This window comes from Podarcis erhardii, assembly GCF_964252035.2.
Source record: "Podarcis erhardii genome assembly, chromosome: 14".
In the NCBI taxonomy this organism is placed as follows: domain Eukaryota; kingdom Metazoa; phylum Chordata; class Lepidosauria; order Squamata; family Lacertidae; genus Podarcis; species Podarcis erhardii.
Window position 1 is genome coordinate 31512633 of NC_138503.1, and position 27860 is coordinate 31540492.

General features: G+C 47.4%; 1 protein-coding gene across 7 annotated transcripts in view; it reads right to left on the reverse strand.

The window, feature by feature from the left end:
• Positions 1–6413: 6413 nt before the first annotated feature.
• The window catches only part of TSC2 (TSC complex subunit 2), a 45486-nt gene continuing 24039 nt past the window's right edge, over positions 6414–27860 (reverse strand). For 3 of the 7 annotated variants that reach the window (XM_081840606.1, XM_081840612.1, XM_081840611.1), the window contains 17 exons: positions 27596–27727; positions 26048–26212; positions 25227–25379; positions 24407–24516; positions 22649–22864; positions 20597–20812; positions 17259–17327; positions 15283–15443; positions 13271–13773; positions 12541–12616; positions 12249–12335; positions 11187–11373; positions 10503–10642; positions 9743–9821; positions 9187–9278; positions 8748–8846; positions 6414–7487 (listed from right to left, as the gene is read on the reverse strand). In XM_081840606.1, the coding sequence (XP_081696732.1) occupies positions 7323–7487; positions 8748–8846; positions 9187–9278; positions 9743–9821; positions 10503–10642; positions 11187–11373; positions 12249–12335; positions 12541–12616; positions 13271–13773; positions 15283–15443; positions 17259–17327; positions 20597–20812; positions 22649–22864; positions 24407–24516; positions 25227–25379; positions 26048–26212; positions 27596–27727 (2650 nt within the window). In that variant the 3' untranslated portion in view covers positions 6414–7322. Of the gene's footprint in view, positions 7488–8747; positions 8847–9186; positions 9331–9742; positions 9822–10502; positions 10643–11186; positions 11374–12248; positions 12336–12540; positions 12617–13270; positions 13774–15282; positions 15444–17258; positions 17328–20596; positions 20813–22648; positions 22865–24406; positions 24517–25226; positions 25380–26047; positions 26213–27595; positions 27728–27860 lie in introns of those variants that run through there. The other 4 variants (XM_081840607.1, XM_081840609.1, XM_081840608.1 and 1 more) reach the window with 4 other exon arrangements.

Consider the following 27860-nt stretch of genomic DNA (forward strand, 5'->3'; position numbering starts at 1 on the left):
TGCTGTCAACAGAAACAGACATTTGGAAGGGCCAACAGTGTTTATTGAAAAATGGGGCTAGCGGTGATGCTGTTTGCAGAGACCTGTCCCTGTGAGCTGGTTTCACTGGGTACTTATTCCAACAGTGTCTCCCTTCTCCCCCCCCCCCCAAAAAAAAACCCCAATTGAAAAGCTTGGTGTGTTGCATCCATCATTGTATATGTTGAGGTGCCTGAGTGTGTTTATATTTGGTGTTTGTGTGTCTATTATATATATATATATTATATATATATATATGGTTTACTATTTCTATTTACTGCCCAGCACTTTAATCAATGCTTTCCTTAGCTAATGGTGACACATGCAACTTTTAAAATAAGAGCAGGATAATATATCATGGAAGCAGTATTTTTGTTTGTTTGTAGATCATAATTTGAAACAGGCCACTGGAATATGAGCACAGGGGAGTGCCCCCGGCTACCCTCATTGTGGGTGGCTCCCCCAAGGCTCCAAGGGCCAGCGGACAGCCCACATTTTTGGCAGTGCCACATATCATGAAGAGTACAAATGTCTAAGGTTTGTACGTTTGTACTCTTCCCTTTTTCAGAAGAGGGAAGATCTGCTTCTCCAAGCTTAGAGAAGCGATGCTCCCAAGCAGCTCAGAAGCAAAGATTCAATTTAAAAATTGATTTGAGGCTAGGATAACATGTCGACATCACAGCCAAAGCTATATGTAGTTTTCCATTTAGGAAGACGGTTTTTATTTACGCAAAATTTGATTGTTATCCTGGACTTCCCAATGCAGTGGAGCATGTTGCTTTTCTACCATGCAAAAATCAAGAAAGAAAAAAAAGCAATGGAAAGTTGCAGTGGGAAATGTGGGAGAACAAGTACCAGCTGGCAGTGTTGCATAAGCTCTGTGTTAAAAGTATCAGGATGAATGCCCAATAAGCAGGTGACATCGCATCACCTCTGTGCAAATTTTGTGCAAAAGTATTTTAGCATGGCTGCTCAACTGCCAGCTGGTCTATAAGCTCCCACAGGTGTGTCCCTGGCCAAACCTCAGCAGTCCGCATCACAGCATAGGCCAATAGATGCTGCAGCTGTTGCTACCCGCCTCCCCCATCCCAGCTTTAAAGCAATGTGCTGTTAACCCATAGAACTGGCTGCCACTGTGCATGTGCTGGTATTATCCTAGCCTCAATCAGTTTCCTTGTTTTACAGAAGGAAATGAGCTTTGATCCAGAGTGGCTTTTGGAGCGTCCCAGAAAACAAGTGCGTTTTAAAAATCAAGTCCACCCCCCTACCACCACCACCATTCATTTGACGTGAATGAGTTACATCCTTCCATTGGAAGCTACAGCTGGCTTGTAGTTTCTCTAGAACCTTAACTCTGCTTTTGGGAGTCAATTCTGGCTTCCTTTGTTCAAAACAACTTGCTGCCCCCCCCCCCAAAATAGCACTGCTCCTGTCATCATATTCCATAGGCCAGTTTAATGTTATGTATATTGCAAGTAATTTATACGGGATTTTTACAAGGAGAAAAATAATGTATATTTTTGTATGTTTGCTATATTTTTATAGCATTTGGTACTGTGCTCAACACATGTAGATAGGAGTTATTTTTAAAAAAAAAAAGTGTGTTAAAAGCCTTCTTGCTAAAATGTTTGTGGTGTGCAAGCAAAGCACCCGTGTGTTTGGGATTTGTGCCAAAGGAAGTTTGAGAGGTCTTTCTGTTCCCCACATCCAGGGCAGGGGGGCAGGAACTCTCTGCAATGCACTAGCCATAATTTCTCCTAGACATTGCTAAGTCTAAAAAGAACTCTGATATCAAAGCCTACACCTAGTCTTTGACTGGGTTTCCACAAGTGCCGTTTCTAAATGCTGACTTGCTTATTCCATTGCCAACATCATTGGTAGGAGTTGTAAATAGAGATTTTTTTTCTGGAATGGTTTTTTTTTTAATTGCTAATTCTTTTGGCTGTAACCATCATCCTAAAAATGAGGAAAATATGGTTATAGGCACATCTTTTTATAATATTTCATTATTTATAAAGGGTGCTATTTTTTAACAAACTCTTTTCTAAAATATTCCAAGCTGCTTTACTCATCAGGTACAAAGTGGAAAATGCACTTGCTTCATTCTGAGAAGGAACAAAGAAAGATCGCTAGGAGGTAGGAGATGGTCAGTGGGTGGGAAAAGGGCATTGCATTGCATTGGCCAGGAGATAAATTGCTGCAGGGCTAAAAGACTTTCTGTAATGGGTCCTTGATAAGGAGATTCAGGAGGGAGGTTTCCCAGTCATCATCCACTAGACTTGAGCGCACATTGGAAGCTTTTATCCTGAGTGAGCCATTGGGCTCCCTGCATTCCCTGTGAATGCAATGCAAAAAGCTGCAAATTTTGACCAGAGCAGGCCTCTGTTGCCACAAGTGGAGAAAAGAAGATATTGATCTGTTGGCTTATTTAAAGAATGCAGCCTGTGTGTGTGGGAAGTGACTGAAGTGAGCTAGAGATGGGTATGGCTTGAACCAAGTGAAGAGATTTTGCACTTCTTTCTCTGCTAAATTAAAAAGTTCTCATAGTTTTCTAGGGTTGTTGTTTTTAATGTAGGTCCTTACGAGGGTAAATCCTAGTCAAGTCAGGGAAGCAAGCGCCTTAGCACATGAGCTGTGCTCTTACGCTAAGGAGGGAGTGGGGGGTGTTTTCCTCCCAGGGAGGAGGAGCATTCTGGAGCACAGAAGACGTGAAGGTAGCAAGGAAGGAGCTGGTATGGGAGGAAGGAGAATGTCCCTGGTGCTTTGCTGTAGATAGATCTACTTCAGCGCAGACCATGCCCACCACCCCCCTCTCTCATCAGCAGCGGACCCAACTCACGTCCCTACCTGCCAGATAAACTCTTGAATGTATATTTTGGTATTTACTCACAGGCAGATGGTTTCTTATTTATTGTTGTCCGAAACCCCACACTGATGCCTACAGTAACTTGCTGCTTAGCACAGAACTCTTGCCAGCTAAACAAAAACCACAACCCAGCTCTCTCTTTAGAGGCAGGTGGCTTTTATCAAGGCTTCTGGTAGCAACGGCAGAAGCAGCAGCAATTGTGATTAATGTTAAGTTTTGCAAACATATGTTGTTTTTTTGTAACGGTGAAAAAGAAATGACAAAGTCTACTTTAAAAAGTTAATGGACGGCTCAATAAAGATTTCTGTGCCTTATTAAGCAAATGGAAGTGTCTTGCTAAAGTGAATTTAATTGTAACTCAATAAATAACAACCCACACCCAAGTTCGCAAACTCAAACAACAAGAGGTATACAATTAGCAAGCTGGGTGGGGTGCTGAGTGCACTGCACAGAATGTTACTTGTACAACTGTCTGCCCTACTGGACAGAAGTCATGGTTAGGCACTGGGTGCAGTGAGTGCCTGGCCATCATAGGACACGTCTGCCCCCTTGTGTCCCCTGGCAGCAAGTCCCACTGGCATATACAGTACTGTATGTCAATTCAACCGTTGGGAAACACAGTCCGAGGGTCAATTCACATAAACAAAGTCCCAACAGTCAGGAATCATAGTCTAAGTAAGCCAAGTCCAAAGTCCAGCAATCAGGAAACACAGTCCAGAGTCAAACCCAAGGCACAGTCCAGTAGAAGTCCTAGAACGTCAAAGCTGAGGTCCGTCAACATAGGCAATTAAGCAGACAAAGCAGCTCAGCTCTGGCTCCCCCTTTATACCTTGCATGTGGATTGCAGCATCTGGGCTGGACGAGGCAGGTGAGCCTCACCTGCTCCAGTCAAGGACTCACACACCTCCTTCCCGAGCTAATAAGCCCCACCTGGGCAGGGGGTCCTTCCTGCCTAAGCCTCCCTGAGCACACTTCCCACTGCTCCATACACCTCAAAGCCCACCTTGGTAATGGGAGACGGGCCTCTGGCTCCGATGACGAGTCCTGCTATTCTGGTCCCTGCACACTGACCCTCATTCCCGCGCCACCCTCTGCCACTCCATGTGTGCTTTCCACAACCCCAACCTCTCCTTTCCCATCCGTGGCTTGTCCCAGTGGGTCCCAGTTGCAGCTGCACCCCTCGTCGGGATCCTCTTCCTCCTCCCTGTTGTCCTACCAGTTCATGACACCTTGAGGCCAAGGTGGCTGACCCAGAGAAGATGAGAGGTTGGTGGTAGGCAAGGCCTTCAGGGACACAACAGCAGCACTCCACTTTTAGAATAACAGCTCCACCACCACAGCAGAAAAGGTGGATCTCGAGAAAGGAGGGTGTCACTCCAAGGAAGAGGGAAATTATCCATTAGAAGGGACTCTTTCCATGGGCAACCAACACTGGGCGACTTCATTAACCCACAAATACAGTGGCCATATTTGTGTTCCAGTCACAACTAAGAGGGAACATTTCTAAAACCCTAAATGAGTGTGCCTTAGAATCACCACCAGCATATTTGCCCTTCACACTAAGGTCCCAGGATTGCAACAACTAAAACACAATGTTAAAAACCATTTAAAACACCCTAGAATCACATAAATTAGGTGGGCCTTAAAAACACATACATCTCAGATGTCAAAGGCCAGGGTAAAGCTTTCACCAAAAGCTGCATCACTTACTTTTGTAGGGAGGAGATTCCTAAACTTTGGGACTGCTACAGATGTCTTCAGCTGAGCCATGACGCACAAGCTTCTGAGTGCAGTGGAACGACCAAGATCCTCTGCTGATCTTAATAACACCTGAAGGTCTGTAGGGAAGGAGGCAATCTTTCAAAACAGCTGCTCATGGAACCAGAAAGGCAGCAACCCTGGACTTGCTTTTAAGTGGTGCCTAGGTGCAAGATGTAAGTGTTGTTGAACTCACTGGGAACAGTGAGCACAGTACTATCCAGTTCAGCATATATGTAACTAGGCAATGGCCAAGAAAATACAACATGGTCACATTTTACTTCAAAGGAGGAAACTTGCAAAAAATGAGGGGACTGGTAAAAAGGAACTTTCAAGACACAAGTCAAAAGGGTTAAGCCTCTCCAAATTATTGGGGGAGGGGGTTTATAAAACCAAGATATTAGAAACATGACTAGAATGCACACCGCAGACCAGGGAAGTTACCATGAAGGCCAAGAGAACACCAACGTGATTAACAACCAAAGTCAAAGAAGCTATTAAATGAGGTAAGAAATGGCTTCCTTCAGAAAATGGAAGTCTTGTCCAAATAAGAACTAAAAGGAACACAAACTTCAGAAGAAATGCAAACAGACAATAAGAGATACAGAAACAAAGAAATTGAGCACGTTGCTAAAAACACAAGGACCACCAACAAAAAATTATTTAAATACATTAGCAGCAGGAGACCAGCAAAGGAGGCATGTAGATTTTGAACCACAAGGGAGGGTGTGCTAAAAGAAGAAAGGGAGGCTGCAGAGAAGCTAAACAAATTCTTCACATTTGTCGTCATGGTGGAAGATGTAGAGCAGTCCCCCTGTGCTGGAACAAAGTTTCACTTGAGCTTCACATGAGGAACGAATAGTGGTGACTAGTAAGGCAGAATTCTAGGCCTTACTCACAAATCTGGTCTGAATAGCAACCCCTGAAGAGTTCTTAGAGAATTCTGATGTAAAATTGCTGATCTTCTACAAAAATATGCAACTTGTCCCGAAGATCAGTTTCCATACAAAGACTGTAAAGTGGCCAGTGTATCACCAATTATTAAAAAAAAAATAGCTTAACATTTCTTACAGGGAAAGTGGTGGAGAGCATTATTAAAGACAGAATTACAAAGCATACAGAAAACAAGCCTTGCTGAAGCAGAACCAGCATGGCTTCTGCAAGGGTAAGCCCTGTTTCACTAACATCTTAAGAGTCCTTTGAGAGTGTCAGGAAGCATATAGATAGAGGTGATCCAACATTTAATCACACTGGAAGGAGAACGTTACAAATGGTGCAAGATGTCAACTGGAAATCTGGTTGTCAAAGAAACACTTTATTTCATTAAGTGTGTTGTAAGACGTTTGCCAAACAAGATGGATACAAAGGAAAGTGACATCCAGTCATCTTTACGTGACCCCCCTTTTAAAATCCCAGTAAAGGAAGGCTTTACCTTCTGTACCATTTGCTATTTCCAAGGAAGACTAGCTACAAATCAAACCCTCACATCATTGCTGGCCCTTGGGTTTAGTCCTGTGAAAGCCCGCCTGCAGTCCTGAAGGGAGCGCCAGCGACCACAGAAGGATGGCAGCAAAAGTCAGCAGAACATCCCACAGGGCAAACTCCCATGCTTCTTCTACTGCAGCACCGCCGCAACTCAAGTGGCGCCCAGGTCAGACTTCCTCAACCTGGCATCTTCCAGGTGTCGCTGGACTGTAACATCAGCCCGACCGCAGTGGCCATGCCAACTGTACTCCCAGTCACATCTAGAGGGCACCAGGATGGGGAAGGCCTTGGAGATGTTTTGGACTACAACTCACAGCACACTTTGGCTGGGGGGGCTAGAGGGAGTTGCAATCCAAAACAACTGGAGGACGCCAGTTTGGCAAAGGCCGATACAGCCCACGGCCTCAATGGCAATAAAAGCTCGTCCCAGCAAAGGAAAGGAAGAGGTTAAATTTCTTCCAGCAAGGGACAATTTAAAAAGGAAAAGCCAGGGATCTCCTTTTTCAAGGCCAACGTGCTCCTCTTCCCTCCCTAACTATGCAGCAAATAGATTTGAGCGAAACCAGCCCAAAGTGTCTCTTGACTCTGGGCATGGCCAAATTGTTTGTGCACAAGCTCAGTGTTTGGCATCTTGATCTGCTGCAAAGAACAACTGTTCAGGAAAGACCACTCACCAGCAGCAAAATCCACACCGCCATTATCCTCTGGGAAAAGAAAAACGAAGTCACTAACCCCCAGGCCTCCTCACCATGAGCTGGAGGCAAAAACACATGCACACTGGGGCCTGGGACTCATCCAGCCAGGAACATTCATGGCGTTGCTGGGGAGTTCATGTCAGGCTACTGAGACACCTTTTCTTCCATCCCTTCAACGAGCGTCTTGTGTGTCTTAGATCTGCCTCCATTCACTCATAGCAACGCATCCTCAAAGTGTTAGTTTAAAAAACGCACGACAGCAATGGCAATCCAAGACACCTCCACCTTCCTCTCTGGAGAATGGCAGCCTGACAGGACTGTGGACCAGCAGCTTTCAAAGGGAGCATGAGCCACCAGAGCAGCAGTGGTGTGTCCTGGATCGGGGAAACCCGTCTCCAAGTGTCGCCAACGTGGAATCTCCTCTCCGCAGCAGCTGGATGGGTGGGGGAAACAAGAAGGCTTTGCCCACCGGACAAGTTGATGCAGAACACGTTCCGACGCTACACAAACTCCGTGAAGTCGTCCACCGAGGAGATGAGGCGCTTCCTCTGTCCCGTTTCGTAGGTGGGAGCCGGGTCCTGAGGAAGGTGGGCAGACGCTTTGGCTGGGGCGGGAGGGTGCATGCTGGGGAAACCAGAAGCCTGGTACTGAGTCTCTTCTCTGATCTGAAAGAAGGGAAAGTAGAGAACGTATTTATTTCAAGTCCTTAAAAAAAACACCCCTTTTATTTTCAGTGCTTTCAGAAGTCTTTACAGGGCCTAAGACCATCGTACCTACGGGACTGCCTCTCCTGGTATGCCCCACAGAGGACCTTAAGGTCCATAAATAGCAACACCCTAGAGGTCCCAGGCACTAAGGAAGTTAGATTAGCTTCAACCAGAGCCAGGGCTTTTTCAACACTGGCTCCGGCCTGGTGGAACGCTCTGTCTCATGAGACCAGGGCCCTGCAGGATCTGATTTCTTTCCGCAGGGCCTGTAAGACAGAGTTGTTCCGCCTGGCCTTTGGCTTGGAGTCAATTTGATTCCCTCCCCCTCTTTCTTTTTTCCTTTTTCCTCCTGTGATGAGGCTGCATTTTAATGTTTTAATGTTGTATTTTAATCTTGTTTTTAAGTTGTATTCATTCAACTTGTTTTTATTATTGGTTGTTAGCCACCCTGAGCCCGGCCTTGGCTGGGGAGGGCGGGGTATAAATAAACCTTATTATTATTATTATTATTATTATTATTATTATTATTATTATTATTGGGACGTGGGTGGCGTTGTGGGTAAAACCTCATTGCCTAGGACTTGCTGATTGTATGGTCGGCGGTTCGAATCCCCGCGGCGGGGTGAGCTCCCGTCGTTCGGTCCCAGCTCCTGCCCACCTAGCAGTTCAAAAGCACTCTTAAGTGCAAGTAGATAAATAGGTACCGCTTTATAGCGGGAAGGTAAACGGCGTTTCCGTGTGCTGCACTGGTGCTGGCTCGCCAGCTGCAGCTTTGTCACGCTGGCCACGTGACCCGGAAGTGTCTTCGGACAGCGCCGGCTCATGGCCTCTAGAGCGAGATGAGCACGCAACTCTAGGGGTACCTTTACCTTTTATTATTATTATTATTATTATTATTATTATTATTATTATTATTATTACAAAGAGACCAGCTGGTATTTTCCAAACAACTCCTAGGAAAGCTCAGTTGACAGAGCATGAGAGTCTTAATCTCAGGGTCAGGGGTTTGAGCCCCACGTTGGGCAAAAAGTTTCCTGCATTGCAGGGGGTTAGACTAGATGACCCCTGGGTCCCTTCCAACTCTACAATTCTGTGATTATTACCCCTGTATTGGGGATGGTGTGTGTGTGTGTGTTAAAATTAGAGGGGAAAGAGTCACATGCCACAAGAAAAAGAAACTCGAGGGAAAACACTAAGAGAGAGCAAAGGCAGTGTTACCCTGTGCCGGAGCCTCTTGATGTGCCGCAGGCGGGCAATCCACTTAGACGGGTAGGTGTCTGTGGGGTTGGAGCGGCTGTGATGGACCTGAGAAGCCATCTAAGGGAAACAGTGGGAAGCAAAGAAGAGAGTCAACTCAGGCAGGCTGGTTTAAGACGCCATCCAAGTGCAGCAGTCAGTTGTCAACTTGGCGCCCCCTCCACGCCATTTTGGAAGATGGCTCCCATCAGCCAGCAAGGCTGGAGAGACAGGACCTTTGCCAACCAGATTCCCTCCAGGCCTTTTGGACTCTCATCAGCCCCGGCTTCCTGTGACTGTGCTGGCTCTGGTCAAGGGGATCTGTAGCCCAAAGCAGCTGGAGGGCAACAGGATGCCAAAGGCTGAGTTGCCAAGTTCAAATGAAAGATGATCTGTTACTAGCTCCCACAAGAGCACTCACGTTGGCGTGCAGAGCCATCTGGCGGGCGACAAAAGCCAAGTTTTTATCAGAAACGATCTTCATCACACTGGTGTCGATAAGCCCTTCCATATCTACAGACCAGAGAGAGAAAGAGAGGGAGACTGCAGCATCCTCAGTCCATAACTGTACAAATTGTATGAATATTATTTGTTTGTGTAGCCGAAGCCATTGCAGGAAACAAAATACATAAAACAGAATAAAATACATCACACAGTTGAAATAATTATTAAAACCAGGCATTCTGTCAGGTAAGAGATTGCGTCATCATTTCCACAAACTTGTCTCTTTACACCTTTTTCTCCCTACACCTCTGAAAAAGTGGCTTTTAGATGTCCAGGCATAAAAGCCAAAAAATTAAAATTAACATTCAGAATTTTATTTCTGAAATTGTACATCCTGTTTCCTCCCCTGCGCATCCAAGACATAAGCTAAAATCCTTCCCAAGGCTCTGAGATTGCCAGGCCAGTGGAAATCTCTGGAGGTAACACCCTTCACGAACTCTGGTGGTAGAAAGAAGAGAGAGGCCTGGGCCTACCTTTCCTGCATTGCAGAGTGAGCAGGTTACAGTTGTAATCCAGAGGCTTGATGATGACGTGCACAAAGTTGAATTGGCCCTGGAGAGGGAAGAACATGAGGGTGTATGGCGGGGAGAGAGCCAGCCAGGTCCAGGGGCATTGCCCAGGCCTAAGACGTCTCTTACAGGCATGGGAACTCTCTCTTCCCTTGCAGCCACCTTAGTAAGGGTAGGACAAAGCAAGCCTGTCTTGAGTTCCATCAGGCTGAAAGGTTTGGGCCTTAACAGCTTTCATTCCCCTAATCAGCCCAAGTCAGTTTACTGTGAAAAGCTCATTACAGAATACACTTTGCTATTCCTGGAGGAAAACCCTACAGCCTGCAGGCAAAGTTTAGTTTCCAGGTCGAGAGATACTGAGGTTCTCAGATGTTCCCAGTTAAGACTGAGATGTGTAGCGACTGGCAGTTGGGAACGGAAGGGAAGGAGTTTACAAAGTAGGAAGAGTTTGGCTGTCTCGTCCGGTGCCAAACAATGGAGCAGTTTCCTCAGACACAAGCCAAGCTCAAGGCTCATGGACGTGAGGGCAAAGGGAAATGCTTGGGGTGCACCTGGATCCTCTCAGTTTGGGAACAGGAGACATGGCATTTATCACAGAGCTGTGATTCTTGCAGGAAAACCTTGCTCCTATCCCCCACATGATCTCCGGGCGGAAAAATCCATCCCAGAACCAAACTGGCCATCTGTCAGGCCCAAGCCACTCAGCAGAGGCAGATTTCCTTACCTTGATGGTTCCCAGCTTGAAGTCTTCCCCTGAATTGTTGTAAATGATGGACACAAAGTCATTCCCCAGATGACGTTTCTTGTCGCAGCGGTACTTGTCCAGGTCTTTGGTGGGCATCAAAGTCGCAATGTGGAAAATGGCTAAGGAGGGAGGGAGGAAGGAAGGCTACATGCAGTTCAGAGTCTCAAGCCACATGAGGAGGAAACGTTTCATATGCTAGACCAGCCTTCCCCGACCTGGTGACCTCCAGATGTTTTGGATGAGAACTCCCACCAGACCCAGCCAGGGCTGAAGGGAGCACAGCTGTCCTGACGGGAGCTGCAATCCCAAAACACCCAGTTGAAGGTCTGTTTAGTGTATGAGCAGCAATGCCGAAAGTTTTTTTTTTTTTTAAAAAGGGGGGGAAGCCTCAATGGGGCTTACACAGGAGACCTGGGGGGGGAGTGTTGCCCCCTGGGGCAAACCCATCAACTGCCCTCTCTGCTGCCCTTAAAGGCACCCTCAGGCCCGCTATTCTTCATAGTGGGAGGCATTCAACTTACACACTGCACAAACTAGGTTTCAAATTGCATTGGGCCAATTCTGAGAGAGCCCTCCGCAAAGTGGGAAGTGCTATCCCTGAAAGAATAAGGGCACAAAGGCTACCCAGCCTCAACACACAGACACTCCCTCATTCAGGCCTACCTTGCATGATGTCATCGTGCCAGCAGTAGGTAAACAGCCCGTCCTCCCCGCACACATCCAAGCCACCAAGGTAAATCTTGTCTGGCTGGCAGTCTTTTAGCTCAATGAGCGTTCCCAAGCCAGTCAGGAACTCTGTGTACCTGTAGGAGCCGTGCTCGTTGGAAAGGATGGCGAGCTCGTTATTGCTCTGGGGTGGAGACAAAACCATGAGAGCAGCTGTGTGGACAACAGGCTCAAGGGCTCCACATTATTTTACCTAGATAAAAACCTGGGGCCTTTTTAGGATATGGAAGGACCGTAGCTCAGTGGTAGAGCATCTGCTTTGCATGCAGGAGGCTGGCCCAGGTTGAATCCCCCAATGGCAACTCTAGTTAGGGCTGGGAAACACCCCGACAAAGGCAATGCTGAGCTAGGCAGACCAAGGGTCTGACTCCATGTAAGGAAGCTTCTTTTGTCCCTCTACAAAATGGATCCTCTGCGAGGCCATTTTACCATGTGGTTCTGGCGGTTCTCTCACTGCAAGAAGTGAGGTTACAGGGAACCAAGCAGAGGGCCTTCTTGGTAGTGGCGCCCTGTGGAACGCCCTCCTGTCAAGGAAATAAACAACTATCCGACTTTTAGAAGACATATTTACAGTATTTTTAATCCATCCTTCAGCAAATAGTCTCAGGGCAAAAGATACTAACATGATTAAAGCAGAATACAATAAAATAAAAAATCACATATGCATAAGAATGATTAAAATAACCAACACCAAATAATTTAATGAAGTGGGCAAGAGGAACATTTCAAACCAAGGGGCTTATAATAATGCTCACCTCCCTCCCAAAGATTTGGGCAAAGTGATGCATCTTCACCTCCTAACAATCTCAGTGCCTGATGCACCTTAGAGGGGAGGCCATTCCAGAGATGAGGGGGCCGCCACCAAGGAGGCCTTTTTGCACCCAGGGTCCCCCAAACTTCGCAGGCAGCAGAAGGGAAGAGTTTCCTGAAGGGAACAGCTTATCCCTGAGCGCCTTCTGCCCAAAAAAATTCCAGGAAGCTGATGCCCGCGGCCCTTACCTGCCCTTCCCCAACATATAGTACTGCAATCTTGTGGGTATCGTAGGGGGGGATCTGATCCAGCAGCTGAACTGATCTCTCAAACGTCTAAGAATAAAAAAAAATGAGGAAAGCTTTAGAACGGCAAGCATGGTCAAAGCCACCTTGGCATCTTTTATGAAAAGGGAGGAGGGGCTGGCCAGGTATGGGGGTTAGCAAAGGGGTTAGAGGGTACGTGGGGTTGGAAAACAGAGCAAGCAGGGGCAGTAGCCCCTACTATTTATAATATTTTAAATGACATGCTCAAACCTACCTCATTCGGCAACAGGAGGGGCTTGTTGGATTCATCACCGAAGAAAGGAGAGTGATACAACTGCAGGAACACAAAGCTAAGGAGAAAACATTAAAATAGATTTAATTCCATTATCTCTAAAGGTTTCGGTCAATCTTAGCAAGTAGAACTCTCCACCTCTACAAACAGCAATAGCCAAGTATACAAGTGAGCCCCTCCAAAAGCAACTGGACAAATTCAGACACGATGTGGTGGGATCAGGTGAAAAGGCCCATCAATGCCAGCCTTCTGCTTCAGACACTAGCCAGCCAAACGCTCCCAGGACACTGAGAAGCAGGTTGCTTAATACCTTGCAGTCACTCTCCTCTCTCTGTCCCCGGCTCAGCTTTGACCTGGGAATGGAGTTGTGGCTGGTGGTGTTGGGCACAAGGAAGCTGCTAGTCTCTGCAGCTCTCTTGTGCACTGGAGCCAGGCTCTGATGAGGGAACCCATCATGGGGGTGCCTGGTCACACCCCCTTAGAAAAACATGCCTGGGGTCATGGCCCCTTAAGCCCCACCTCCCCAACACACTACGCCCCTGAGGGTAGGGGGCACTAGGGTTTTCGTTTATGTGTCCAAGGAGGTGGAAGCCCAAAAATGTTTGAGACCCACTGATCTGGACACCGAATCTGTCTTTGATGTGGTCAGAAAGAAAAATGAAAGAACACTCCCTTGTCTGATGCAGCCTCTTCACATGCACAATTCACTCACCTTGGGTTGATTCCTGGCACTTTCTCCGCGTTGGAAGCTGTTGCGCGGCCCTTGAAGGGGTCCCTCTCAATCCTCTTGCCCCTCCTCGAGGGAGCTGAATCAGAGATCGTGTACCCTCGGGGGCGGTGGCCCGTTGGGGAGCGCGGAGAAGAGACAGGGGCACTGCAGCCCACCCTGGGTGCCCCAAGGGGGCGGTCATCTTCCCCTCTGCCTAGCCAGCTCCCGGCTGCCTCCCCTTCCAAGTGTCCCGACTGAGACTTGGACTTCCCGTCACTGCTCAGCTTCCCCGGCGGATCTTCGCTGCTGGTGTCCTTGAGGACTTCCTGGAGGGTCTGAAGCTCCGGAGAGGAACTGGACTTGCTGAGGGGCTGGGAAGGCTGGAAAGAGAGTGCCTCAAACTCACGGCTGTCTTCCAAGTTCCGGGCTCTTTCGATGGGGATGCCCATGGGGGCCAAATCATCTGGTTTCAGAATTTTCTCTTCTTGACTGGATGTTGACGAGGACTACAAAGCCAGGGGTGGAGGAAGGGGAGAAGGAAGGAGAAGAGGTGGTCACTGAAAGATAACTTGAGAGAAGATGACCCTTGACAGCAACCCATCTGGCCAAGCAGGCACTGGGAAGCTAGACTTTTTCTGCAGGATTCAAGTTACAAGAAAGGAGATTCCAGCTAAACATCAGGAAGTGTTCTGACAGCAAGAGCTGTTTGAAATTGGAATGGTCTCCCTCCGGAGGTTGTGGACTCTCCTTCTTTGGAGGTTTTCAAGCAGAGGTTGGATGGTCACCTGCCATGGATGCTTCGGCTGAGATTCCTGCATCTCATGGGGTTGGAGCAGATGACCCCATGAAGTATGTGGAGAAGAATGCACCCTGGGTAGAGGAGAGGGGATGACCACCCTCAACCCTGTTTCCATTTCCCAAGCAGCCCAGTAAAAAAAGGAAGACAGAGGGAGGTTTGGCAACTGAAGGCCACCAGCTGCCAAGCTCTAATACAGAAATACCTTGGGCCCTCCAGGTATTGCTGAACTACAACTCCCATCATCCTTGGACACTGGCTGATGGGAGTTTAGCAACACAGAAGGGCCCAAGGTTCCCCATACCTGCTCTAATCACAGGATTGCAACCAACATGCTGTTCTGCTCATGGAAGGGCTGTGGGCTCAGTGGCAGAGCATCTGCATTGCCTGCAGAAGGTCCCAGGTTCAAGCGTCAGTGGCATCTCTAGGGAGGGCTGCAAGGACCTAGTCTGAAACCTTGAAGAGCTGCTGCCAGTCAGTGTAGACAATACCAAGCTAGATGGACCAATGGTCTGACTCGGTATAAGGCATCTTCCTATGTTACTGTGCAAAAGCCTTCCCCTCTGGAGCATTGGGGGCGGGGGAATGGGAGAGAGGAGAAGAGGAAGTCCTGCTGTGCAAACGGAATTCCACTTGTACAACAATGGATACAACCCCAAAGTCTCTCAGCTATAAGCTGCTGCTGATAATGATCATGAAGAGAAGCATCAAAATTTCCCTGAAAGCTCGACTGCAGCCTCAGCCAAAGCCTCTTCATGCTTTGGGCTACAGCCCATCAGTCCAAGCCAGCCCATACATGTGTTTTAAAGTTCTGTCAACATGTGTGTGTATATTCTTTCATGTAAACCACATAGATTTTTCTGTGAATTTGGTCCAATAAACAAGGAAATGAACACCGCTTGGAGGAGACCTTGTTGGGTCAAGAATGTTGCATATTAATCTGAAACTCTTAAGCTCAGGGTCCTCAGTTCAAGCCCCACATTAGGCAAAAAGGTTTTTGCATTGTAGCGGGTTGGACTAGATGACCACCGGGATCCCTTCCAACTCTGTGATTCAGGGAAACTACACTCCTCTTTGACAATAACAGCTAAACCTACACCCCATGCATGTGTGCACACTCACTCACAAAAGGCATACTTATCTGAAGAAAGTTCAAGAATGTCTCATTATGTTCTCCTTGACAGGTTTAACTCAAGATCAAGCAAGGGAGCTTACTGACCCGACTATACGTCCCAGGGCATTTGACCACCTTCTCTTCACTTAGGCCTTGCTCCGGACACACAGCTTCAAAGTCTTCAATCTCTTGAGATTCCAGGCGAGACTCTGCATCTTTTAAATCCGTCTCCGGTGGGCTTCCTTCTTCCAGAACCACGGCAGATTCTGACAAGAAATAGAGGCCAATTGCACATGCAGAGATTGTTTTCCCCCGCACACACACCCAAAAAACAAACTTTAAAAATACATAGTTTTTGGCACACAAATGAAATTAACAAAACCAGCAAGGAAAGACAAGACCACCACTGCAGCAGCTTGGGGGGGATATTGATTGCAGCTTGCAAGATAAAAAAAAGTTATTTCAAAGCAGAAATTCAAGAGTTAGCTGTAAACACACACAAAACACACACACCCCTCAAACAAACGTGCTGATCTGCTAAACTGTCCAAGCCAGAAGACCCCTGCCCAGTTTCCTCTAATGCTTCAGAGTGAAATGGCTGCCGTTTTTTAACCAATGTTTTTAAGATTCGTTCAAAGCGAGGTTCATTCAAAGTGAGAGGCACCTGCCTGATCCTGTGGACATTTTAACAGCATCTCTTCAAACACGGCAATCAATGGTGACCTGCAGCAATGCCACATCAGAATTCCGTAGAACCAAAAGGATCTCTAGACTGCAGCTTTTGCTAACCTGGTACCCTCCAGATGTGTGGTGTACTGGTTAGAATGTTGAGACTTTGACTGGAGACATCAAGGTTCGAATCCCCACTCAGCCATGAAGCTCCCTGGGTGACCTTGGGCCAGTCATCATCTCTTAGCCTAACCTACCTCACAGGGTTGTTGTGAGAATGAGATGGGGTAGAGGAGAACCATGTACACCACTTTGAGATCCTTGGAAGATAAAGATAATATATAAATGTAACTGTTGTTGTTGTTGTTGTTGCTGCTGCTGCTTCAGGCTACAGCTCCCATCAGCCCCAGCGAGCTTGGCTATCCTGGCTGGGGCTGTTAGGCGTTAATAATCCGAAAACATCTGAGGAGCACAAGACTGGCAAAGGCTAAAGTCCAGATTGCAGCCTTCGCGTGAGTGGGCAACAGAAAGACAGACGCCCTGAAAGATTTCTTAACCTCCTTGCCTTAATTCAGATAGAATTTTGATTGATAGACTTATTATCTGTGACTGGGCTGCAAGGTCAACACACAAAAGAGTTAGGAGGTGGAAATGGAAGACTCAAAACTGAACAAAAGGCAGGGGTAGAGAAACATTGGCAGTTTCAGTTTTTCCTGTTTCTAAGCTGCACCCGAATTGCAACTTCCCTTCTTTCTGTGTTCTATAGCAGAGATAGCCAATGTGGTCCACTCCAGATGTTAGAATGCAACAAATAATAATAATAATAATAATAATAATAATAATAATAATAATAATATTTCCTGCCCTTCACCAGCAGGTCCCAGCGTGGGTCACAACAATTTAAAATCTGAAACAATTAAAACAGAACACAACCACAGGAATAGGATGGGCCCTGTAAACAAATATTTCAGGTGCCAAAGGCCAGGATAAAGGTATAATAACCCCCAGCTGTTGGTGACGTTGGCTGGGGCTGGTAGGAGTTGGAAGTCCAACACCATTTGGTGGGCAACCACACTGGGCAGCCCTGCCCTACAGTTTGGTGGCCTGCCTATAAAGAGCTTCCCCACCCACCCCAAAACCAAGGCATTATGGAGCTTTCATGGACCAACCGAGGCCATGTCTGGCTTGGACTTGTTTATGCCCACTGGAATTTCCATCCCTGGAGTGCAATGAGATCAGGGACAGACATAAAACATGGAAGGAGTGGATGGAAGCACGAGGAAAGGCAGCCTCTATGAATCACAGTGCTTGTTTCTTTTTATGTCAATACTTGCTCCCCCTCCCTCCTCCTTCTTGCTTTTCCTTTTATTATTATTTTTTAAAAAACCTCCTTTAAAGATATGCAAGTATACCTGCCCAGGAAATGCTCCTGTGCAACTTTTCTTGAGAACTGGTCAGGTACATGGAAGAGAAAGAGGCCACTGTGAAGGGAAAACCAAGGGAGGAATGACATCAAAAAGGAAGGAGAGGAAGAGAAAGAGGAAGAGACTCTATGGAGAAAATAAATAAATAAAATTAAAGCACCGCGTTTTAACACATAATCAGAAAGAGAGCCAGCTTCAACAAAATACATGGGAGGAAATAACAGGGTAGGGAAGTGTGAGAGCACTTAGAAGAGGTGTAGCCAAGGCTGAGCCTTTGGGGGCTGAGGACCCCTGCAACATAGCTTGGGATGATGGTGATGATTTTAATTTATTACCCGGCCATTTTAGACCAGAATACTCATCAGCCATTTTGGCTGGGAATGATGGGAGTTATAGTCCCAAACATCTGGTGGGCACCATATTGCCAAAGGCTGTGTTACAGGGAGAGTTTCCTCCTCCTACCCCGGCCCCAAACGAGGATGGAGCCATCCAACATGGTGCAATGCAGCAGATGGTCCTCCTTCGCAATTCTCAATGAAAAGAGCAAGAACTTCAAAAGGGCTTGCAGAGAACTTGACAGTGGACTTTGCCCTGCATTATTATTTTTATTCATACAAATATTTATATATCGCTAATTCATAAAACAAAAACCAGAGCAACGTACAGCAAATGTACATAAAACTGTGTGTGTGTTAAAATAAGAAATCAGCTAACTATTGTGGAAAGATGTATTCTTAACTGCCCAAATAAGGCCTGGCAAAATGGGGAAGTTTTCAGCAGGTGTTTAAAGGCTGGAACAGTCTCCACAGGCACAATACTGGGGCAATGGCGCGAAAGGTTCAGTTCCTTGTCAAATGAGCTTCACCAGCTTGGGAAATGGCCAGTGATGCTCCTGCAATGATCTCGGTGATTGAGCTGGGGTGGAAGGGATCAGGAGGTCCCTGAGGCACCCTGGAACCAAGTTGTTCTGGGCTTTGTAAATCAGTCAATGAGAGAAGGGAGGGAGAAACATCCAGATACCCACACTGAATACTGGACAATGGAATGGTTAAGAAGAGGCGGCTTATGCAAGTAGGTATGGTTCAGGAAGTCAGGAAAAGGAGATATGAGATTAGTCACTTATCCCCCAAACCCTCCCTTTCCCTAAACTAAAACACAACCCAAAGAGGTGGGGAAACCACCAGCACTTCCATCACTACAGCCGTTCAGCCTTAAAGCACCAGGAAAAAGAAAAGCTCCAAGCTCCCAGGTTCTTGCATCTTAAAATTTCCTGGCAAATGCGCATCTGAACACTACTACTTTTTTTTTTTTTTTTACACCGCACTTTAGATGCTGTCAATTACACTTGAATTTAAACTGGTCTGTGACCGAAATAATAAATTCACCTGAATTTAGAGTTGTCTCCAACTAAGTCCTACTCAGAGTAGACCCCCTGAAATGAATTTACCAACAGGAGTCATGGCCATTGATTTCAATGTTTAATGCCAGGAGGCATGCATGTTCTCTGTTCTTGAGATCTGTCCTGCACAGGTGTAAAATTTGGGAGAGCGGTTTTCCCCAACCTGATGCCTTCCAGGTTGGCCAAGAGTGTGTGGTACAGTGCACAATATTTAGAATCTGGGCATTAACTATATTTCCATCTAAAAACAGAAACAAACCCACCAGCAGCCTCATTTACTGTCATCGGGGCTATTCAGATTAGCTAGAAAGTGAGTGGGTAGCAACAGGTTAAATCTCAGAAATGGGGGGGGGGGCTGGAAGGTGAGTAGGCGAGACACTGTTCATGTGGGCGGGGCTGCAGCAGAGCTGTGCGCAATGCTGCAATTCCAAAGGAGAATGGAAAAGATGCGGGATATGCAGCTGCCTGCAGGATAAAAAGAAACAAGATTCTAGTCCCTGTGGTTGTGTAAATATGTGCTTGTGGGGGCAATGGCTGAAGTCAGAGCAACTGCAGGAAACATTCCCAGTTTTATCAGGGCTCTTGCACAGATCTGTGCCTTTCTCCCCATGATGAGCAGAAACAAAATTACGCACACAAAAAGATCACAGAAAAAATTATGCAAAAAGAAAAAGAAAACCATGCATACTAATTTGCATAATTTAGCCAGGTTACAGAATCTGAGCTACTCTGACACAGAACATTGGTGTTTGAAATAAACACAGACCTGAGCAGTAAGGGAATTCTCCAACCCCCCTTCTTGCTGCAGACCATTGTTTTATAACAAGGGAGCTTTAACAGAGAAGTCCTCCACCCAGTCTGCCCTGACAACTTCTGGAAAGAGACCTAGACTGATGAGTGAAACATGCATTGATCAAAACACTCTTTGGCTAAGGCTGTCTCAGCAGAAGCACAGATTCTGCTGTGTTTAGTGAAATGAGCAGTGTGCTTCTTTCTATGACTGAATTATACACACATAAGTAAAATGGATTATTCAGAGTTGTATCCAACTGTTATTCAGAACAGACCCATTGAAATTTACAGATCTTTAGTCTAGGTTTGCCATATTTCAAGAAGTAAAAATCCAGACACAAAAGGCTTTTTTAGGGAAAGTTGCTGAGCTTTTTTGGGGGGGGGGGATCCAGGAAAATCCAGATGTATGGCAACCCGACTTTAGTCATGCCGATGAATTTCAATAGGTCTAATCCACATAGGGACAACATTGGATACAACCCTAAGTATTTATGTTCCTATTCTGCATTTCTTCAGCAAGACCACATTCACAGCATGCATTAAAAGAAATGTAATACCACTTTTTAAAAAGTCATTCCCTCAAAGAATCCTCTGGCTTCCGTCACGGTGTTCCATTGTGCCAGAAGCGGTTTAGTCATGCTGGCCACAAGACTCGGAAAGCTGTGGACAAACACCGTCTCCCACGGCCTGAAAGCGAGATGACTGCCGCACCCCATAGTTGCCTTTGACTGGACTTAACCATCCAGGGGGTCCTTTACCTTACCCCATACTGCTTTCCATGAATGGTGTGAATGTGGCTCAAGTGGTCCAAGGCAGCATTATTTATTCAAGAAGCATGATCTAACTTCTATGGAATTATCCCTAATTGATTAAGGCAGCTTTCCCAAACCTGGAGCAATCCAACTGTTTTGGACTACACTTCCCATCAGCCCCTGCTAGCCCCACACATGGCCTGCTGTAACAGTGGCTGGGCTTCAGGCTAGATTAAAGACTTCCTTTTAGGAAGGTGAATTGCGTGCGCCTCCTGTTCTCCTAAAGCAGAGTGGCTCTGCCAAGAAGCACTTTGGCTGGGAATGACTAGCTATCGTCTGATCCTCGCACCCTCTCTCCTGGGCCAGCCACTGAGCTGCCTCACCTGTGTTTGAGCGCTGCAGAAAGTACGGCTTGGCAGTCCCCGTTGGCAAGGTGGAGGAAGGGACCGAGAGGGACTTGTACAGGGTGGGGTCGCGGTGCTCCTTGAAGCGCTCGGCCGCCATGAGAGCGTTGGAGAGCTCCTGAAGGGGCATGCTGTTGATATCCGAGGAAAACGGGCTCAGGGAGTTCTCCAGGCTCATCAGCCAGCTCGTGTTACCTGGAGTGGTGGGAAGGTGAAGATGCAGAACAAAGCAGAACATGCCACTGAGAAGCCATCCTTTGCACAGCTTTGCCTGGAGAGGGGGGAATCTTCCCCATTAAAAATAAAATAAAATCCCATCCCCGTTAATGACCCCAGTCTTGTTTCCCTCTTTTGTAAATGTCCTGCAGGGGATTCAGGGTCTCATTCCAGGTTGAACACATCTCAAACATCCAGCACTGGCCTCCTAGGTGAATGGAGAGCTCTGCCTAGAAGACACTGGGGCTGTGCACCAGATTCAAATACAGTGGTATCTTGGGTTAAGTACTTAATTCGTTCCAGAGGTCCGTTCTTAATCTGAAACTGTTCTTAACCTGAAGCACCACTTTAGCTAATGGGGCCGCCTGCTGCTGCTGCACAGCCAGAGCACGATTTCTGTTCTCATCCTGAAGCAAAGTTCTTAACCTGAGGTACTATTTCTGGGTTAGTGGAGTCTGTAACCTGAAGCGTATGTAACCTGAAGTGTATGTAACATGAGGTACCAGTGTAATGCCTGGACCCAAACTGGGCTGACCCAGGTTTTGCCCCAATGAGGCCAAGAGAGCTCCGGATCGCCTGGGGGTGAGGGGAGGCAGGCAGCATCTGCAGGATCTGCTTCACCCAGCCTGCAGGAAAGGGGCTGGTGATTCCAGCAGGATTGACATGTTCCCTTCCCAACAGCATGTTTAAAACCTTAATTAAATGCTAGGGCTGACCGCCTCCACCCCAAATCAATTCAGGCCCCTGGTCCAGGTTGGTCCTAGACTGTCCAGAGTCAGATCAGGGCTGATTCAGAGTCCCAGACTGGATTGAGGATCCCATGCACAGCCCTAAAAGAATCACATAAAAACACAAGAAGCTGCCTTTTGCCAGGTCAGCCTGTGGGCCCCTCCTGCCCTGTGCTGTGGCTTTTCTGTCACTTGCTTCTGATCAGGGAATGATGGGGATGAAACCTGGAGCTGTTTGCATGCCTGGCACGTACTCTACCACTGAACTCCAGCCCCAGCCCCTCGTGCCACACTTCCCTGCAGCTACATATAGAGCAGGGGGGAAACAGATAACAATGGGCAAGTTGTTTTTCACAGGACTTTGTGCACCGTAAATGAGCTTCATGTTGGGGAATACCTGGTAACTTTTCATGGAACGCTGGAGGTCCCCTACACCAGAGCCACAAGGCATGATAAGAAGTGCTCTCTCCAAGTGCTAATTGCTTTTTAGCATTACAGCAAAACACTTCACACCAGGCTGATGGAACATCATTGCTTGTCCATGTCACAACATAAACAAGGGGCTGCAACTAGGACACATTCCTGAAAAACTCCTATAATAACACACAGTGTTACATCATTCCTATGATTCTAGGATAAGGCACTGATTAAGCCGCGGGTGGTGCTGTGGGTTAAACCACAGAGCCTAGGACTTGCTGATCAGAAGGTCAGCGGTTTGAATCCCCGTGATGGGGTGAGCTCCCGTTGCTCGGTCCCTGCTCCTGCCAACCTAGCAGTTCGAAAGCACGTCAAAGTGCAAGTAGATAAATAGATACTGCTCCGGCGGGAAGGTAAACTGCGTTTCCGTGCGCTGCTCTGGTTTGCCAGAAGCAGCTTGGTCATGCTGGCCACATTACCCGGAAACTGTATACCGGCTCCCTTGGGAAATGAAGCGAGATGAGCGCCACCACCCCAGAGTCAGCCACGACTGGACCTAATGGTCATGGGTCACTTTACCTAGGCCCTTTACACTCAGCAACATGGAAACATGTGCACCAACACATGCCATTTTACATATTTGTGAAGGCATACATTTCACCTGGCCTACCTGTCGGCCTCCGCACCAGTATCTCTGCCCAGCCTTGTGTTAGCAGGGGGACGTACGCAGCCAAGTTGGCCTTTTCCTTCTGTAGAGGCCCAGGAACAGCCTTTTCCGCTCGAGCAGCAGTAGGAGCAGGAGAGCTCTGAAATCCTTGGGGCATCGGGGTGGCTGGGAAATGGGAGGTGGAGGTGTCTAATGCCCCAACCCGCAAGGCATGGCCACCTGGATGGCAAAAGGGCATTCAGAAGAAGCAGAGAGGTTAGGAGGATTTTGCAGAAGGGCTGCATATTAGTTCAAAGACGATACAAAAAACATAGGCAGCTATTGAGAAGAAACGGAGTTGAACTGTGTGTGCTTAGGAATATAAGAAGCACCTGCTGGATGAGGCCAGTGGCCCATCTAGTGCAGCCTCCTGTACTCACAGTGCCCAAACAAAAGCCTACAAGGGAGATATGAACACAAGAGTGCCCTCCCCTCCTGGGGCTTCCAGTGACTGTTAATCCCACTCTAGGACTGTATTGATCTAGTATTATCTAGTATTGATCTAGCAGTGCAAAGATCCTCTGCCTGGGGGATCCTCTCATATCCAAAGCTATTATTATCAGGGCAAGCAATCACCAGTGTGAATCAGAAGGCAGAGACAGACGCTAAAGTAGTTCAGGTGATGTATTTTATTGGGAAGAATCTTCTGCACACCTGTGAATTCTCCTTAACACATACAGGCAGCTGTATGGAGATTGTGGTGGGCTCCACTGAGGTCAGAATGCGTCTCCTGCTGGTAGAGGCTAAACTAAGAGGCACCTCTCCCAAACCAGTTTCTATTGACTAAGCGCTGAGAACCGAAGAAGAGCCGGCTGAGTCACGCCCATGGCCCAGCATCGCATTCTCACAGTGGCCAACCAGATTCCCGTGGGAAACCTGCAAGCAGGATTCAAGCACAAGAAAATGATATCAAGCCCCTGGTCCATTAGGCCCCGAGTAACCAGGCCAAGCCTGGGCCACTGTCTAACAAACAAGGAGAAAAGGAATTCACAGAGAAGCCCCAGAAACTGGAAACAAGTAGGTAGGACTAAGAAGTTGCTTATAAGGACAGAACTCCAGTTATTCTAGGAGGGAGAACTGCTGGACTGAACAGTCACAATAAGCCAAGCTTTGCTAACCGGGTGCCCTTCAGATGTTTGGGACTACGACTCCCATCAGCCCCTCCCCCAGTCAGCACCATTTTAGAATGCAACTCCTACCACCATTTTAGAAAACAACTCCTACCAGCTCCAGCCTGCAAGTGCTGGATAATCAGCTGAAGGCTATGGATGCATTTACCAGGGATCAGCAGGTCAATATTCCATGGCACCTTTTTCTATATTGCTGCACACCGCTCTGGCATACAGTGTGTGAATTGGGGGCATATGCATATCCTTCAGAGCACCATCAATTTAGCTTCTACAATCAGGAAGCCAACCAGCTGCCACTGAAATACTGGCACATTATCCCTCTAGGAATCACAAGTGAGGAAAATGTATCTGCTGCTTGCTGGCTTCCCACTGGTGCATTTGGCTGGCCACTGTGAGAACAGGATGCTGGGATAGATGGGCCCCTTTCGACCTGATTCAACAGGCTGCTCCTCTTATGTTCTCAAACCCCGTTTGTCTCAGAAGTATCTACTCTGCAGTAGCTAGGCCTGATCCTGAACAAACAATATAAGCAAGCCTTATGGCTCTAAACACCTGAATCTTCCATACAGAGAAATCAGGGGAGGCTCCTTACCGGACATCGACCTAACACGGTTGCGGGTTCGAACCACTTGTGGGCCAGCCTGGGACTCAAGCTTGGCTGGAGCTTCTTTGGTCTGCCTCACTTGCAAGGTGTGGTCTGAGCTAGGAATCCAAAGCAGGAATGTCGTCAGTCCGCAAAGGAATTAATTTGTCTCCGCTGGTAGATCTTGTGGGGAGGGGCCATGGTTCAGTGGCAGAACACCTGCTCTGCAAGCAGAAGGCCCAGTAGGCGTACCACCATCTCCAGTTAAGGGGACCAGGAGACTGGGAAAAGCCAAGACCCTCCAGTGCTGCTATCAACTGGGGTAGATGGGGAAGGGCCACAGCACAAAGGGATGAGCACCTGCCTTCCATGCAGAAGGTCCCAAGCTCCAGCCCCTGTATCTCCAGGTAGGGCTGAGAATGCCTCCTGCCTGAAACCCTGGAGAGCCCCTGCCAATCAGTGTAGACAGTACTGAGCTAGATAGACCAATGGTCTGACTCAGTAAAAGGCAGCTTCCTCTCTTCCTGTGTAAAACAGCATAAGGGAGCATCCTCTTGTGGCAGAAGGCAGAGAAGGGTGAGCAAGTGACCTCCCAACACCAGACAGATTTTGAGGCCAGGCTCTTTGTGCAAAGGGGCCCTTCCCTCCCATTTCCACACCCACCCCTAGTCAAAATTAAAAACTCTGTGACAGCACCCCACGATAGTTATTTGCCCCATCTTCCCTACCCTCAACCCCTGGAGTTTTAAGAGTGCCCAGCGTCATTTCTCCAGTCTCCTTTGCTTTATTATTATTTTTAAAAGGGAGTGAGAGGTGCATCAGGGCTTACCTTGCCTCTGTGCTGTTCTGTGTCTCTGACAAGTCAAGGCCCAGGAGAGACCTGGTTCCCGTCCCGACACTTGTTGTGATTGTCACCAGCTTGTTGCCCACCAGCCACGTCTTGGTTCTCCCTCCAGCGAGGAGAAACTCTCCCACTGGAGACCTGGAAGCATCGGGAAGACATGGGCAATGAATTAAAGCAGCTGCTACAACTCCCATCATCCCCAGCCAATATAGCCATGCTGCCATCAGCTCCAGCATCATACAGCAGTGCTGGCAGGGGCTCCTGGGAGCTGTAGTCCAACAAAACATCTGACAGGCATCAGGCCGAGGAAGGATGAAATGAAGGAACTGAAGAACCACCTTGATGAATCCGGCCAAAGGTCCATCAGGTAAAAGCATTCCCTGCCCACAAAATAGGACATTCCCCACCACCGGGGAAACATTCCTTCTGATCATGGGGACTCCACATAGCTATCATGGCAAATAAGACAAATTCACTGGTTCCCACATCCAGTACTTTTAAGGCCATCTAAGCCAGGGTTAGCCAACTTGGTGCCCTCTAGATGGACTACAAATCCCATCTTTCCTGGCGACTGACCACACTGGCTGGGGCCTATTGGGAGATAGTCCAAAGCAGCACCAGGATGCAGAAAGGTGACGAAGATCCAGTTCATACTTCATTATAAGGGGCATAATATTTCACAATAAGGAAAGGGCGTATCACATTTTGAGAAGCAAATAAGGAGCCATAGCAGTTGGCATATAAAACCAACAATAGCCATCCCTGAAAAAGGGCTGGGGACTCGGGCTTCGAGTAAGAACTGAAACCTTTTGGGCACAGCTGTGAAGTTTGAGAAGACGTATCGAGCCATCATGTCGAGACAGGTCTCTGTCAGCTCCAAGTGGAGATTTTTCAGGCTGTCGTCCGCTTGAGCCATAGAGTTCTCGTCAGCAGATCCCAGGCTGGAACTGGTGATGGAGGTCTGCAGCCGGCTGGAAAAAGGTGGGTTGGATGTTTGCCAAAGCACAATGGACAAGGAAAACCACTTGTCTCACAATCTCTACAGCATGCAGCAAGCTGGAAGGCAGGGGGTGGGACACACATATACAAGCTTAGCAGTTTTTTATGGATATCAAACTTTGGAATGTGGCTCCACGAAGGAGTGACCTGAAATATGGGATCATGAGAGCCTATGTGTCTTCTTAAAATCTAGGAGGGAAAGTAACTAAAGAGGGGCTATTTCATCTGCTTGGAGTAGGCTTGCCTGAGCCCTCAATTGCTGGGCGGGGGGGGGGGGTGTAGCTGTATGGTGTCTGTGGCAACAGGACCTACTAGCAGGTCACTTATCAGGCTAGGTAGTCACAGACTTAAATTCCATTTCGAAGCAGCGCTCCAAGAGACACAGTTGCTGACTATGGGGGCTTAAGAGCTCGTTAAGGCTGTGATTCTAATCCTGCAAATTTTGGAGTAAGCCCTGCTTCATTCAGTAGGACTTACTTCTGAGTAGGCATGGTTAGGATTGTGCCAGGTCATTACTGCTATAAACTGACATTCCTTTTTATACTTTCTATGAATCTAAGCATGGGATAGCAGGAGGACTAAAGAAATCAGAAGCCCCCAAAGTGAAGGGTACCTGAAAAACAAGGAGCCCCTTGTGGCACCTCAAAGACTAAAAAATATATGATGGCAAAAGACTTCATGGACTCAAGGTCACGTCATTAAGACACAGCATTCTGTGGCTTGAGTCCATGAAAGCTGTTATAGCATAATAAATTTGTCCATCTTTAAAAGGTGTCACAAGACACTTTTGTCATTTTTGCTACAGGAGACAAAACCAAGGGCTATCCCTCTAAAAATTTAAGCAACACATTGTGTTGTACAAAATAACGGGACAGCACAGAACAGATCTGATCACCAGCTTATCAAAACTTTATACCAAGTGGTCTCTTGTGCCATATGGTAAAGTTACCTTCTATTCCATCCCACGACTAAATAGTCTTGTGACAGCTGCCCTATAAAATGCAGCACTTTTAATTATTTTTTTTTAATTCAAGAAGTTGCCTTTGGAACAACCACCATTTGGGGGGAAAGGTCAAGCCTAGCCAAAACCAGCTGTCCCCTCTCACATCTTTATCAATGGGAGTCTCGCAACTAAACCAACATTTGCAGCAGCATTAAATTGTGTGTCCTTTTCAACCTTAAAACAGGCAAACAGAAGAAAGCACTTGCATAGCAAACCTTGTTGGGTAGGGCTCAGTTCTAAGGAAATCATGCAAGAACCCCAGCATGCAAATCCCCTCTGTTCCATCTGCCACCCTCCCCATCATAGCAAATAATGTGGCCGCGAGCCCAGGTGGCTCTCCAAGAATCACTACCTGTGGGCTGCATGATCAGAGACACTGATGCTGCGGGACCGGAAGGCATCGACACCAGAGGGTTCTTTCAGCTCTTTCACTGGAGGAGAATTATTCAAGCTTTGCCTGGCATTTTTGGCTATCTTAAAGCTACTAGGGGTGAAGAACAGGCAGCGGCACCACCACCAAGACCCCACGTAAAGGAGGTGTGATTTTGCACAGGAGGAAAATCAGTGGAAGGATGGAGGTTGGAAGGCCACAAAAGTCCCGGAAGGTGATGTAAAAA